General features: G+C 35.4%; 1 protein-coding gene across 1 annotated transcript in view; it reads left to right on the plus strand.

Annotated features, from left to right (window-relative positions):
• Positions 1–17,125, plus strand: part of TRHDE (thyrotropin releasing hormone degrading enzyme) — a 204,650-nt gene that overhangs the window by 75,190 nt on the left and 112,335 nt on the right. Inside the window, 5 exon segments of the mRNA XM_040553451.1 lie at positions 8,763–8,777; positions 8,780–8,916; positions 14,807–14,815; positions 14,818–14,850; positions 14,853–14,924. Of these exon segments, the coding sequence (XP_040409385.1) occupies positions 8,763–8,777; positions 8,780–8,916; positions 14,807–14,815; positions 14,818–14,850; positions 14,853–14,924 (266 nt within the window).

The raw sequence follows: 17,125 nt of genomic DNA on the forward strand, positions 1-17,125 counted from the left end.
TGAAAATTATCAAAAAATGTTACCTGCTTTTGACCTAAATTTGACTTAAGTGTGATTTTAGGAAATTTACAAGGCATATTTCATGCAGAAGTATAGCAATTCCATACCGTAGGGAATTTGTGTATCATAAAGGTACCCAGGAAATGCTATTAGGAGTTGGTGTTGCCATCATCATCCCCTTTGTCAACAGCACACACTCACTCCATTGATGAAGTGATTTAATCCATCACCTTTCCAATATTTCTTCCCCTGCACCGATCACTAGTCTCACTTGTCTGGACTGTCTGTCACTGTGTGCAGCTCTGATGTTCTCTCTGAGCTCTGTATGATTTTCTGTCTCTGGTTTCTCTTCTGGTGGGATATTGGATTATCAATCTTATTCACTGTGTCAGAGATGTGTCTAATCTCTATATACTTTATTCTGGCTGGATGGCTCCTGTGATGGCAGGCTCTGCTTTTCCTTATTTCTGAGTCTCCCGGTAGTGTTCTTTGAAGTCCTTGTCACAGTCTGTCACAACCTCTTCTGTTCTCAGCTGTTATTAGCTCCTTGCCACACTTCATTAGCACAGTTCAGTTTGTATCAGTCACCAGCTTCTCTACAGTGTGCTTTCTTTTGTAACTTCAGATTAAAACTTCTAGAGTTTTATTTTTGTATCAATCGCAGTATCCTTCCATTTTTTTGTAATAAATTTTTGTGTTTTGGTTCTATTCTTTGAGTTAATTGAAACTGTTAAACACATCAAGTGTATCTGAAACCACAACTGTCAGAAATAAGGCTACTTTTACTATTGTCGTCTCTTCACTAGTACCTATCGCTTCCAGGTGCAGACTGAAGTGCTATTTAAATCTCTTCCCATTGTTTTCAGCACTTAGATTTTCAGCCTTGATGGAGGTTTCAGCTACTCTACTTTTCCACCCTGCTAATTTCTTTGCCTTCCTCCATCAGGGATGTTTCCTTGAGGTTCGGGTCCTAGCACTGCAAGGGCTGTGGGAAAACCAGGCAAACTATGTAGAGAAGGTTGTTCTTTTTCTGTCACGATGTTGCACTCCTACTTCTTATGTGAGTTTGCACGTGCCATGGGTAACAGTGCACACAGCACGTTGCTGGCAGCCTGCGTCCATGCTGATTTGGAACAAAATGAATGAGTAAATTTGCTTAGTTAAATACATCCAGGATATCTAAATGTACCAAGAATTCAGCTTTGACTTTCACATTTGGGTCCCACGAGTTCATCACGTTGTTCCTTTGAGCCATTTATACAGTGAATGTAGATTCTGCCACAAGACTTAGGGTAAGCAGATGCATGCTCATCCATGCTGGATTTTATAAGAAATGTGTTCTAGCCATGTCTTTAACTCTTATACTAACAAATCAGCAAGAGGACAGCAAATATTTTTATTAAGATAGTGAGAATTTATCCTGATGAAATATTATCTAAAGAATTTGTGTAAGAATGTAAGAAATTTTATTTTAGAGCTTAGGATACGCAGCAAGACCAAAATCAGTATCTCAGGAGCTATCCTTGATAAGTAGTGAGTTTTTGTTCCAGGACAGTCCATTCTTATTTCTTCATCTTCCTCTGGAGGAGAGAAGAAGAGAAATGATACACATTATCCACAAAAACATTGCCTTCAGATACAGTGCGTATGGCCAGCTATACTGTAATTTTCTCTCCAAGTGGAATATTGTGATACATATTTTTGAGAAAATGGTAATGCAATACACCTGCATGTCTTCCCCAAATTCCTATTTCTACTTTTTCTATTAAAATGTGCCTATTGCCTATGAATATCATCTCACTTTAAAGCAAACATGAGAAATAGACTGGATACACAGTGTGTTACTAGTGAAAACATTCATGTCTTTACTACTGTGATGCAAATCAGTTTTATGTCGTTTAAGGCAGATGAAAAGATTTATTTTACCTCATTGTTATAATTCTTAAGTAGTATGGATTTCTGGAGTTTCCTGTGTGCTTGCACCTTGGTTTTGCAGTGACAGGAATACAGCTATGGCACTTGATCATTTTCTTTGCAGCAGTATTCATTTTGGAAGTGTTCAGTAATCAGCAGTGTGTTGTTTTCAGCTATAGAGTCCTCATGCTCTATTAACTGTGGTGTTAGGAAAATGGCTGTTGGCAATTTTCCATCATGTCAATGCTTTTAGTATTTACGTTAGAAATGGTATATATGAAGGCAACAGAAATATTTCTTTTTTTTTCCTCTCTCCAAATATTTTGGTGTTAAGAATAGGAATGTATTTCGTCTGTTCATATGTGGTATATATATTGTACTAGCATTGTGACTTAGAAAATAGTTTATTTCAGCCCATGTCTCAGTTTGTTCTGCGTAACTCTTCTCCAGTGTATGTCTGAGAAGAGTTTAGAATACCCATATCTGACCGACAGCCGGGGAAAAAAAAAAGGTTATATAAGACACCATTGTGTTTTTCCTTACTAGAAACTTTGTGAAAGATTTTTTGTCCTTGTTTGTTTTTGTGCAGCAATTCATAATGATCTGTCCAGGTATTATTTAAAAGAAAGGCACTATTCATGTAGAGATCGATACAACCAAGATGATACATAATTCAGTCTCAATGGGCCATTGCGTTCATTTTTCATTTCAACATCGAACCATTTGATACACCTTGAAATAACAAAGCAATGATCTATAAATTGGGGTTATGAAAATTGAAAGAATTTAATAATATGCATGTCAAATAAAATCAACGTGTTTCTATTTTATTTTCTTAAACTGTAAACTAGCCATTACCCAGTGTCAAGGCTCCATTGCTTGAAAAAATAACACAGTTTTTCTTTTTATATTGCTGCCTATTCTTTCCTTCTCTCCCACATATTTTTTCCCTCTTGGAACCTTCAGTATTCACATTGCATTAAACATCTGCTATTCATATCAACCACTCTGGAAAATCCATCCATTGTTTATGTCAGTTAATGTTAAGTAATACTTTGTACAGCAATAAGAAGCAATAAAAAAACCAGCAATAAACTGCTGTGTGTCAGTGATTTCTCCTCAGGGTCTGCAACAAGCCATTTGATTTGACTGAAATAATGGCAAACAGTTTTAGACCTTTGAATTAACTCTGCAGGCTGACATCCATGTGGGCTGGTAAGTGTCAGATTTGTAGAAGGCCATCAGTGGTGTAGCCCCAGAGATAAAAACTGATGGGTGCCAGAAAAAGCATTTAGGTAAACGGAAATGTTAGTCGAAGTGTTCCCATGTGAGTGTCATCAGGTGGTTTGTGAATTCGGTGTGTTTGAATATTTCACATATAGTAAGAGAAGGTATAAGAATACTACTGAGTGGTAGTTTAAATAAAATAATAGTTAAAAAGACAGCTAATTTAGGGTGCCTAGTTCCTAAGTGCCCATATAGAGACAGTGAAAGTGGTTTAGTTTGCAGGAAACGTACTTAGTATGAAATCAGCCTCCTAAAAGTGTCTCAAACTACACATTCAAATCCATTAGTTGTGTTTTGTTCTGCAGTTGAAGTCAGCTGGAGACCTTCCCGTTGGCTTCAGAGAGATTTCATCTAGCCCTGGGATGACTTTTTTTTTTTTTTTCCCTCAAAGTCCTTTTAAAGAAGGGGTGAAAGTATATATAAGGAAAACTTGATTTTTCCAGCATGACCCTCTCAGTCATATGCCAAGAAAACAGTGCAGAAAATAACGCTTTTCAGTAGCTAATTTCAATATTTCTTATAAGGGCTATTATCATGAGTTCTTTCTGAGTAACGAATGTGAAAATTTCCTTTTAATATCTACTGTTTGGTGTAATGGTTTTTAAGCCAGGCTGCCACTTGTTGTGCCATAAATGTCACAAAACATTTTTGTCTACATAAATCATTGAGTAGTATTCTGTTTCATAAAAGCATATTCTACTTACTATTAATAAAAGAAATGGCTTTGATTAAAGAATCTAAATGGCAGAAATATAAACCCTTTTAGTAAATAGTTCTTATTTTTGTACAACAGCATTCATTTAGGACGTTGCACAAGACCTTTAGGGAGATTTAATAGATCTATTGATTGGATTACACAGTATTAAGAAAGGGCCAAACCGTACTTCAGGTTTCCATTTGTCAAGATAAAAATAAACTGATATTAGATATACTTTCTCTTAATTGAGAAAAAATTGAAAATTGAGCCAAAAAATTGAAATACCTAGTATCAAGAAATCTACATCTGAAATCTTGAAGAAGGCCTCTCTGAAGAAAGGCATGAAAGTAATGTTTGAGATGCACATAGGTAAATTCAAATTATTTTTAGTGTCATTTTTTGGTAATAAATATAGGGATTAGAAGGGAAAAAGTGGATTTCAGAGTGAACAGTTTATCTTTGTGTGCCTCCTGATTTTATTAAGGAAAATATATGTGTAAAGATGCTTGTCAGAAAATTGTTTCTTGCTGTATATTCTCATTTAAAGTTGCAGTGTTTCAGAGCTCTTAGATTTATTTGGGATACCGATCATATATGATAACAGAGAAAATTTGCCAACTTTTTTCAAACATGTAGTTACTTTTTTTTTTTTTTTCCCAGTAGGTGCTTTTTACCTTCTGCCTTGAGTATGAGAAATTTAATGCTGTTGTATGTCCTGCAGAATCTATCCCTTAGTTATATTTCAACCAGCAGCTAAAACAAATTACAGTACATCTATTAGTAAATGTGTTCATGTATGTGGATGTCTGTCTGTCTGTGTTTATACACATCCTCATATTTGTATGTATAGTAAGGAAGTGTGTCTGTTATGCCAGTATCCCCATCAGACTTCAAACTGTTAAAATGGAGGTAGTTAAACGTAGCGGAACGATAGTGGTGGAAAAGGAGCTTTCATGTTTGTAAATGAGTAAGATGGTAAAGAAGTGGGGGAAGGAACCCCAAATCAATGTACTCTAAATGAAATAATTTGATCTTTTGCATTATCCCATTCAGTTCTAATCCCGCTCTCATTTAAAGCAAGATGATGTTCCCAGTTGCATAGTTTGGGAATTTTTTGAGGGTTTCTGGAAAATACTATAACCAAGTGGGAAAAGAGAAAAAACATGTAATTTTTTTCAAATTACATAGATTCTAAATTAAACAGAGATGAAAGTGAATGTGAATTCTCTTTGTTACCAAGTTAGGTGTTGAATTGCTAATTTCTGTTTTGCACTATGATGATACTCGCTAATAATGTCAGGCAATTATATTTTGATGTAAGCTCACATAGTTATGATTCCTTAATTAAATGTTTGGAAGTAAAAGAAGCTGTTGAGCTATGTACAGTTTTTTTTAAACCTGAAATGTTGAAAAATGAGATTCGCAGAGGAACATTTCAGAAACATCCAAATATTTGAATAATTGTATCAGTATTGTATATTAGTTTAAAGTTCCAACACCTTTTTGTTTTGATGGCTTTTCTGGTGATTTTATTTTAACTGTATAGTTTTTACTTCATAGTCGTGAATTTAGTCTTTGTGAAGGCCAAGAGGTGGAAACCCTCTATTATTCCAGTGGTACATAGGAACTCTCTGCACTGCTGTATCAGGAAATCTCAAGTAACGGTTTTATGATATGAGGATATTATTCTCTGCAAGCAATAACAAGCACTTCTATTTCCCCAGCAATATCTACATAATCAAACATTCACAAGTGCTTTACAAAGAATTTAATTAAATAGTGTGCAGAGTAATTGGATGCAGCAAGCACACAAGCTGTTATACACTCAGTAGTTCACATTTTTGCAGCTAATGCAGAACGCTTTTGAGCAGTACAATGTCGTGAATGATATTTCTATCAAAACATGCATTATCACCCCCTCCTTTTGCACCTTGGTCCTCAAAAATTACTCTAAAACCTTAATGGCTGTAACCTGCAGGAGCATCAGATACCTTCTTCAGCTCTCTAATGGTATAATAAACAAAGAGAAATAAAAATTCTTTTGCTGAGGCTTGAACATCAAACATCATTCCTCTGAAATCAAACATTTTGACTCCCCAGATAACACTATAGATTCTTGTGTCTTTTATCACAAAGCCAGGTGTTTGGGATTTTGTTTAAAAGTGGTAGAAATCTGGGGAGCAATCAAGATCAACCACTGAAGAATTTTGTTTCTAAATTAACACTAAGACTGGAGATTCTGAGTTTAGACATGAACAATGAGAAGGAAAGGATTTCTCATTTTGTAATAACAAGAATGTTCAGAGTCCAATCTGTCAGTTTCTGGAGATTAAGAAAGTCTCCTCTTTGGCATTATAGTGCATTAGCTGATGCATGAGAGGAATTTCAAGGCTTGCAAATCAACGGGTCTGTGCTGGAAGAAAGTGATTTAGAATATTTCTCTGCTGTTGTCTACCTGGAAGGCAGCTAGCCATCCATCAGATTGGAAGGTTTTATAGATATGTCAGTGCTATAAAGCATCCATCTAAACCAGCAGACCAATACCAATGAAACAAATACTGAAAGACAGTCTGTAATTAGCCTATAAAGGTTTTAGGTGGAGGCAAACTCCATTCCTGAGTAGTATGAGACCTCACCCTAGTTTCCCGGTGTTAAAGTTATTCCAGTTTATTACTGGCTGACACTAACAAAATGTGTCTGTTACGACTGGCAAGAAAGACCAAAAAACTAAAAATGAAGGCAAAATAGAAAAAAGGAAATGAAAGGACCAGTGAAAGTAGGAAATAGTTTTTCTTTCATCGTAGTTTTATTCAGTGTCACTTTGCTGATTTGAGGGAATTGCTGAAAACTTAGTTGGTGTAGATTAGTCACTCTCTGTATTCTTCTGAAGATGCTTTTTAAATGAAAGTTTAATCACTCTAGGAAAACTTATGGCTTTTTTTTTTTTTTTTTCCAGAGGTAAGAATAGGAGAGATCACTGTTTAACATTAATGATGAATTTGCCATTAACTTCAGTGATTTCATCCAGTATCTTTTGTGTCCTCTTCTTTTTATCCTTATCCCTTCCTTGTATAGCAGACAGAATTTTTTCATGTTAGTTACAACAAACTGCAGTTATTCTAAAAAATTAGTATGTTTCAAGCTTGAACTGAAGAAGAAAAGGAAAGCATGTAATTTTGAATTTGCTGGCATGTCTAATCTTGAGCACCATGCTTTGGATTTTTGCTTTGCTTTCTTTAATTAGGCTCTTGTTCTAATGTCTGCCTTTATATAACATATTTATTCTTTACCCTTTGTAGTATCTATCTGTTTGCAGTTGGGATATTTTCAGTTTGCTTGTATTTAGAAGTAGCTGCTAGAATCTCTCTGTGCCTCCACTTGAGGCCTGTGATTTTTTTTTTTTTTTTCTTCTTGCAACAGGCCGTTTTTGGGAGTGCTGGAATATAACCATGTTCTGCATCTATTCCTGATATTTCAGTGGCAACTTCCTGTGAATCCTGAAGGAGAGCTCCTGCTGTCAGGTTGTTCTCCAAGCCAATTCTACCACATGTATCAGCAAGCCCAAACAGACAGTTAGGAGATGTGTCTGCTGTAATAGCATTGCTGCTTATAAGCAGGTCAGAATTTTTCTTCTTCAGGTGGAGAAGTCAACCCAGCGACCATTCATCCCGCACAGTGAAGCACCAACTAGATCTACTTGTGTTAATTATGAATGAACTAGCTTTGAAGCAGTGTAGCCAAATGAAAGGAGTGCAACAGCCAGGCTAATTAATTAAGAGGCCAGGCTAATTAGTTCAACTGAAAGGAGCACCATGCTGATATGACATTATAGCTTCCAGAATTCTGGCTGATTTGTACACGGGTTGCACTGGGCTTCTTACAGACATACAAGCTGTTTCTAGGCTCTTTCAGGTATTTTGCCATGGAGTAGCACTGCATATTTGTTTATTCCTTATGTGTGTATTTACTGTAAGTTCAGATTTATCTCCGGGCTGATGGTCAATTTGAGTTCCTTCTTAGCCTTTTTCAGTAAGATTTTTCTAGCATGTGGCTAGGCATTGGAATATTGTCTTGTTGAACCTCTTGCCACTGAGAGAAATTCCCCACCACTCTTTTATTTTTATTTTTTAATAAGCTGAAGGACCTCCCATCTTCTTCCCAACTTCTAAAAAGTAATATTTTATCACTTTTTGAATACTAGGCTGAAGTAATACTTCCAAGTTTGCATTGTATCACCATGGTTCCAGTCTGTAGAGCTGAGAGGTGGTCGTCAGCAGTCCCATCCTCAGAGGATGTCTGCTAGCAATATTGCATACTGAAAGAATTCCTTGTTTGCAAGAACTGGTGGTTCTGAACAGTTTGCCATCTTTCTGACTGTTATGAAACAGCATTCTTCAGTGTTCCCCGTTGATGTTATCCTTACATACGGTTGACTTGTATGATGTTCATAAAGGAGTCACTCTAATGAAAAGATAAACAATACTTTTGGTAAAAGTCTGTGTTACTGCATTGATTATGTAGAGTAAACAAAAGAAGTAGTATCAAACTCAAAAGTAAATCGACAACCAGTATTTTAAAATAAGCCAGATTCTGTATGGAGAACTTCAATTAGAAATACTAAATACTGTGTTACAGCAGTATGTAGTAATCATTACATATGTTTGAACAGATAGTGATATAAGAACAAAAATAACAATTTTATTAATGTTTCATAACTAATACTGTTAGACGCTGAAATTAACAGTTCTGGTTTTACATATATGTTATTTAAAATATTTTCTAATTATAGTTATGGCCTTACCTACAATAGCTCTTCAGCACAGTAGCTCCCACAAGCAGTTAACATATATTTCTCTATTTCCAGATCTGTTAGCTGTGCCTAACATCCATATGCTGCTATGGAGAACTGGGGACTGAGTGTTTTTGTGGAACAAAGGATACTGCTAGATCCAAGCATTTCTTCTATATCATACCTGCTGGATGTCACCATGGTCATTGTACATGAGCTATGTCATCAGGTATTAGAGGTGTTCAGATATTTGGTATTAATGTCAGAAACCATGCTTTACTTTTCCAAGCTGAAAATTCATTTGCACAGGCAGCTGCAACTTTTGTTGTGATTGTAGTCTAAATAATACCTGGGACCTGTAAGATACCTCACTAGAATGCAGAAACTAGGAGGAGTCAGAATGGGGATGAAAAAGAAAATTAGTAGCAATGAACAACTTGCCTATCTTCTGTACCACTATATTCTGTGCTTCAGAGTGTGCTGTGTAGACTATACACATTGATAACTGTAGAAATGAATTTATTGCAGAACTACAGCAGATTCACGCTGAGTTTCATGTTCATGTCAAAAATGTTTCGGCTGAAATCAATTTGTTAGTCTTACTCATCTTACCCGTCTTCCATCACATACACACATACTTTCTTCTTCTTTATTTTTATTTTTTTAACATTTGGTATTACCCTCTGTTCACTCATGGATAATTGAGTCTTTATATGTACAGAAATCTTTGTATGAATAAGAAAACTTTGTAATAAACTCATATTATTATAATTTACAATTCTTCCATCTTCTTATCTCCAACTAAACACATTATGAGTGTCTAGTAATATTGAGTTGAAGGCAAATTTTATTGAAGAAATGTGCTAGAGGGCCAGGAAACCCTTTCTTGCACTCATAACAGGCATAATCATAGCCTTCAGGTTAAAACGAATGAAATCCTACTGTGTAATCAGCATGGCTTACATCTGTGACTTTACACAGTATTCTTTAAAAGGCAATGCAAATTCGTAACACTTTCTGCAAATGAAAAGTACCAATATAAAAGGGAGCCTTTGTAATGGAGTTCCGGTAGATGAACCTGGAAATAATATGTTTGGTTCATATTCATGTTTCACATTAAATCTGTAGATGAATATTAAGTCCTCAACTAAAACATGACATTTTTATTGATAGTTATTGCTGGTTTGTTCACAATGCGAACATCTTATTTTGTTATATGCTCTTTATTGTGCAGTACAATAGAGTAGTGCACCATTCAGCCAGAAAAATCACAGTGCCTTGGGAATCAGGTGTGGAAAACACATATTAGTCATCAAGTCCCAGCTCCTGGTAGAATTACCTTCTTCCATGTAGTGTGTTTTCTAGTGCTGGGTTCAGCGTTCCTGATTACAGGGTTTCGGACACTTCTCTCAGAACCTTTTCTATGGCTGATTACATTTGGTGGTCAATAACTTTTTCCTTGCGTTCAGCTTAAGTTGTAGTTTTTCTGAAGTCATTCAATTACTTCCATTATTCTTTGCACAGCTTTAATAATTTCTTCTCTTTCCAAAGCGATTTATACTTCAGATGTGGACAGTTATCACATCAGTAACTTGCCAAGTTTATCTGATTCTCATTGAAACAGATTCTCACTGAGCCTTTTTTACATTGTTCTGGAAATATCAGAGGATATTGAGTGGGGTGAAAACCATTTTTGAGTTTATTTAGGGTAGCTGTGTGCTCTTAAGTGATCTTAGAAGTGCAAATGAGAAGTTTTACTTGGTGTCCCTGTTCATATTAATTCCAGTGCTGTTCGTGTAATTAGTATTTTCATGTTGCTGCTGTTTCTGTTTTAGTACCATACTGGACAAACAGACATGATAGAAAATACTCAAGTGGAAGAAATATTGTTTCTACTCTTTAGATGCAGAATTGAGTCACGGAGAATATGGATTATTCATATGCAAATAAAGTTTAAGGGGAGAAACCCTCCCAAAACACATGCCATAAAACATCAGCACTGCCCAACTCAGTATTGTCTTTATTTAGCCAGTTTCTGCTTTTATCTTACCATACTCATAAGCCTCTCAGGAAACTTTAAGTCTGGCTGACACAGAGAAGGAGCTATAAATGATATTAGCTTAGCTGAAAGTGTATTGATCTGAGGCCAGGTTAGGTTCAGGATGTCTTGCCTCTGCTGCTTAATCATTCACTGTATTTTTATCCTTGTTTGCTGTGCATAGCACAGTCTGCTAATTTGGGGTGGCACAGGAATATGCCTTCCCTTCATTCATTTTTACATGTTGCATGACAGAGATTAAGCAAAATCACTACTGGCATAGCGAAAAGTACATTCTACAATCCCAGCTTTACTTTTTATTTATTTATTTTTAAATTCAAGAGCAACGGGAACTCCACTAAAATACATTTTTTCCCTTTTAAAAAAAACTGTATCATTGCCCTGTTTCATCACAGAGTGCCCCCTGATTTTAAACCCATAACTTGGAGACGTACAGCGCATATCTGAGTGTAGTACCTAACTCTCCTATATGAGACACTTGTTGCTTAGGGTAACACAGCAAATGTTTTACCAGTGGTGTACCCAAGATTAGAAGAATTGGATGAATGTTAAGAATTGGGATTGTTAGCTTTAGATATGACTGTAAAATCGGTATTCTCAAGCCTGTTGGGCATCAGTGCTTGAGTGCTTTAGTGGTGGACTGCAGTGTTCAAACAGAGAAGACAGCATCACAGAAGAACAAAGAAATTCTGTGGTTGTCAAAATACAGGTACAAAGCATATAAGACAGAATTTTATGCCTGATTTCTTCACAGGTGACTTTGTAATGCTTGACTAGATTGTTATTTTAGGAACATGTTCTAGGAAGGATCTATTAAAGTTACACAGACAGTTTTAGTTTAGTATTTTTAGGTTATTAATGCTTGATATTACAGCTTGAGTGTTCTTTTAGACAATTTCATATATTTAATTAAAAATTAATAATTGGCAAAAGGAGTGTTTCAGCATAAAAGTTTTCCCTCCAAGCCCCAGAACACAAATGAGATATTAGTCGATACACACGTATTTATAGCATCATAAGTTAATAGCTCCAAATAATTACCATAATTTATTAAAATAATCTGTTAAAGTAGCAATCCATTTTATTTGCATATCACAGATCAGCTCCACCTACAGCCTTTGAAGAAAGAGTCATTTGAATGATGTTTTTGTTAGTTCTCCCACCTGAGCACAAAATCTACGTTAAACACACATGAATGCAGAGGGAAAGGTAAAAATTCCTAAACCACATTTGTTTTTAATAATCTGTAAAGAAAGAATATAGGAAGGAATACCTTTTCTGTGTGTCTGTAATGAGGATAAGAGCCTTCTGTGTGTCAGGATGAACACAATATCTGAGGGAAACGAGCAATTTTTTTTAATCAATACATTTAAATTCATTTTTCTTTCCAAAATGAAAAAAAAAATTCTTCATTCAGGGCAAGTAGCGTCCCTCTTCAAATACACAATAAATAAATAAGCAATTACTTAAATGAAAGACTTAATTTAGTGTTTTCCTTCAGACGTGTAACACCTAGGAAGATAATAGAGCATTTCTGCTTGAAATTGGGCTTCGTTAATTGCAGTCTCCGGTTCTGCTCCGACTCTGAAATATAATAGTATTCAAGACTAGTTAGAAAAATTCCCTACATTTTCACATTGGTAATCATATGCTGTTTTAATACCTGTAAAATATTTTTTTCTTTTAGATGGCTGATTAAATGAAAACTTTTAATTGTGTCATTACTAAATAAATATAGTCACTCATAGAGGAATATAAGAAATCCTCAGTTGTGGCTCATAAATTGTGAATACAACAAAATTAATATTTTCCACTTCTCAGCTAAGAAGCGGGAACAGCGATGTTCCTGCTTAATCAGATGTATTTTAATCTAACATAATTCACTGTTTTATTTTAAAAAATAATTATATTAATTATTTTGAGTTACAAGAATGTGTATTGTGAACTTGTAACTTTTATTTTTTAAATCTCTCTCTGAATACTTGTAGCATACCCTGACTGTTACTGGTTTCATATGTGTTCAGCAGTCCTCTTGTATTCAAGAAATAAACACTGTGATATTGTGTTTAGCCTGTTTATCATTAGAAATTATTTAGCCAACCTATTCTAGTATAAATAGCACTTTCATATTACTCTGGTAGTAGGTTACTCTAACTTTTCAATTTGTGGGAAGTGCATTTATGTATATGAATGCATTTCCAGTAGTTCTTTATCTTTTCAAGTAAATGGTCTTAAAATCAGGCTCTATCTCTTTTGGTCCTGTAGAGGGTTAATTTGATAGCCTTCATCTAGATTATGTTCGAGTGTCCATTAAGTTTAGTTTCACTTGCCATGTGAATATGACTTTTGTCAAGTCCATCTTCTCTCCCTAATTCTTCAATTGCTTGTCACAGACATTCATTTTCATGTTTCGCTTCATTTTTCCTTCAAATCCTATTTACTGAACATTGTGTGGCAATCTGATAATCTCAGTTTCTGTAGTCGTTCTCTGGAGCTCCTGTTTTCACAAAGGATCTTAGTTGTGGCATTGATCCTCCCTGGGCGCTATTCTCCCTCAACAAAGATGTGCACAGAAGCAAGACCTTTCATAGAGATCCCAGACAAAGCCTTCAAATATGCCAATCATCATAAAGGAACCGCTTACTTGGCCAGCTCCATGGTTCTTCATTCTCCACTCTCATTAGTGTCAACAGCAGCGCCCTGTGCTCTGACATGTCTCTTTCCCCCTGGAATACTTATTGCTGATCCCTTTCAGTTTATTTTTCAGAGTTTACAACTCCATGAAGCTCAAAATTATCTCTTGATTGTGAATTAATCTCTTTTTATTTACATTAAAAAAAAAGTAGAGAATTTTTTTTCTGAAACAAGGTTTGGTTTCTGGGAAATAAAAAAAAAAGATTCTACAGAGACTATGAAATAGTTTTCATAATAACATGAGTGTTTCTACTCTTACCACTAGTGTTAAGATAGTCCAGGTTGCCCAGGGCCATTCCAGTCATTTGGACAGGGTGGTCCGTGAGCAGTGGAATTGGTGAAGCCTGATTACCCGTGAACTTTTGTCCTCATTCCAGTGATGATCCTGTCTCTGTCTAAAATCCCTATAAGGGATTTTACCTCATGTCCTCTGCCGTGACGGGTTTATGGCTACAACCCCAGCTGTTTGCCCTGTTAACTGCTACTGAGCAGAGTGTCTAATGGCTAGATTCCTGCCTTGCCCTCATTTAGGTCCTTCTCTTTTCAGCTGCTGATCTTCATATAGTTTTGTAGGAGTTAGTTATCTTGGAGATCTCTGTCCTTTTCTCTAATTGAGTTGAAGTCAGTCAGGAAGTTCAAGAGTTATGAGGGGGAATGTGACTGGCAGTCAGCTTGGGTATGATTCTTTTGGTTACTATTTTAGGTACCCTGCATCTCTGGTTGCTATTAAGAAAGCCTGCACATGCAGGCTGCAGGGCAGTAAACCCTGTATGAAATTTCCTAGGTCTGTTGTGGGTACCTCACATACCCTGGAGCACTTTTAGGTGGCATCAAGTGCCTGCTTTGAGCAGCTGAGAGAGATGGCATGATTGCATAAAACAGCCTTTCTTAGGAAACTGGCCATTGAACATCAGTAATATTGTAAATCTTAGCAGGTGGGCAGGCCTTGTAGAGGAAGAAATGCTAAAATTTAGGTCTGGGATAGGGAGGTTGTGTTCCCAGGTTTTAAAGGTTTGCAGTATACATAGTGAAGTTTCCAGGCGATGAATTGGCTTACCTGAGGTAGAAGCATTTTTCTCTCCATTGTCTATGTTCCTTAACTGAGATGAGAATACTTTAGAAAACTAAATTAATGCTGTGAATACTCTCTGCAATGCTTCTTTTCCCCTGCTAGTTCTTTTCTAATATTTTACTTAAGTAACTTATGTGCATCCTGTAAAAAGGCTTAGTTCATTATTATATGAAAAAAGATTGGTGAGTTTCAGTGGGTGGTATAAATTAAAACTCATGAAGAATCTGCTCTGTATAAATAAAATGTGTGCAAACATGATTTCTAAAGTTTTTTTAAACTGAACTTTCTTTGCAGTGGTTTGGGTGACCTGTGTGACTCCAGTTTGGTGGGAGGAGTGTGGTGGTTGAAAGAGGGTTTGCTCACTATTTTGAATTTGGTCGGGACAGACTACCTCTACCCGGGATGGAACATGGTATGTTTTTTTATTTAATTAATTTTGAAACTCCACAGAAAGGTTCTCTCCTGTTATACTCCGGCTTCTGTTATAGACGGGGACTGCTGAAAAATACCAAATGATGCTGAAGTATCAGATGTCCAATAAAGCAAAATCACAGATGTGAAATAATCTGACAGCATTCCAAAAGTGTAATCTGCAATTTATTACCAAAGAAATAAGGTCATGTCTATCATAAGCCAGTGTTAAAATAACTACTGTCTCTCTGCTGAAAAACATTTTGGATTAAAGCAGTTATGATTTAACATGGACCATTTTTGAAAATGGACAGAATATTGAAATTTAGTCCATGAACACAACAAAAATGAGAAAGAGATGTTAGGCTAAAACATACTATGAAATCGAACATATATATATATATATATATATATTTACAGTATTCTGTTCTCTTCCTAAGTTTACTCTTATTGTTGTATACAGGTTATTTGCTTACTATGCTTCTGTGAAGGTTGAATCCTTTGTAGTATTTCCCTTCTTCTAGATGTCAATTTAGGTTTATAATTGCATTATGAAATAGAAAAATAAATCTTTATTTGAACTGACATTTGTCTTGTATAGGTACACATATTGGCTTCACCTGGCTTTGGCTGTATTAAAACTCATTCTCTTCATCTTTATGAAAAACACATCCTGAATTAAAATGTAATCATTCTAATTATAAATGCAATGAAATCTGGCAGGCCTGTATGATTTTAGCATAGTGAAATGTCATAGATGACAACGTTTATACACTGAATTTTATCTTCAAATCATCCGTCATTTGTTCTTCACATAATCAGTTTAACAAATGCAGAATAACTTTGTTTTAGAAGTCATTTGGAATGTAGAATATTTACTTGAGATTTCTGTGGAATGAATATAACATTCACTGTTATGCAAATGACACACCCATCATGTGAAATCCTTATGTCTTAGCAGAATACAGGCAAAACGAATAGTTTGAACTCAGAAATTAGACACGTGCTGCATAAATTAGAATTAGCTATGGTAATATTGCTGTGCCTGGAGAAATACTCACCTGTCAATATTTTTTCCCCTAAATCAAAAAGAAGGTAGACATAAACTTTGGCCTTTGCAATCAAAATAACCATACTGACATATTTAAATAATAAGAAAAATAGTGACAAGATGGAACACTTGATGAGTTAAGCATTTAAACATGATGTATTTTTTTGCAGACTACAGTAGAAGTCAATGTTTTAACCTTATTACAGAGATTGTAAGAAGAGGAAGCAAAACCTACTATTACTGGAATTTGGCTTGCTGGATATTTTTGTTATTGGTATAAAGTGCATTTGCTGTTTAGATCATACTGACATTTGTAAAGTTGAACAAATAAAAAGTGAGCCTTTATAAGAAGAAAAGCTGTTGCAAACAACTTAGTTATTTAAAAAAAAGGATACAGTACAAGCTTCATGAATCAGTTACAAAAACTAAAACTACAAAACTTATTTTTTATAATGATGTTTTAATAGAACAATATTCCAGCATTCTGCATGTGTTTTGTTGGCAGTTATTCATACCTGTGAAATAAAAATAAAAGATGCTGTGATGTATGATCACAGAGCTTTTTGCATCAGGAAAAACAAGAGTAATACGCCAAATCCTCTTTCTTTCTGAAGAATGAGGAAAGTTAGACTGTTAAGTTCTTTATCTTGTAGTTTTGAAATTTTGCCCCTGAAATTTTCCTCAAGAAGCCCATGGATTAAAATGTCAAATTCACCTTCTTTCAGTTTCTTAAAGAATATTTGTCGCATTTTCTTTTGGACAAGTGTAGACGCTGAAGACTGAAAGTCAATTCCTGAAAAAAGAACTTTTGTTTAGAAATGCAACTTGGGCAATATGGATATATCTGAATGAAATTGATCTCTCTTCAACTTCCTACCTAACTTGCTCAGTGCTTATAGGCCACAGGCACATAACCTTTTACCATTAAAACTCCTTTTTTTTTTTTTTTTCAGTGTGCATCTTATTTGGCATTCACAGTCTTGGTATCTTTTCTCTAGGTTCTTTAGCTTGCGTAAACACTTTATCCTTTTCTAAAGTTCTTGATTATCAGTTTTTCCTCAAATGTTTTATAAGCTCCACACCCCAGGAAAGATGGATAGGTATCAAGATTGCCCAAACTGCCATGGAGCATGAGCTGTTACACTTCACTG

This window comes from Cygnus olor, chromosome 1 (genome assembly GCF_009769625.2).
Source record: "Cygnus olor isolate bCygOlo1 chromosome 1, bCygOlo1.pri.v2, whole genome shotgun sequence".
Taxonomy (NCBI): domain Eukaryota; kingdom Metazoa; phylum Chordata; class Aves; order Anseriformes; family Anatidae; genus Cygnus; species Cygnus olor.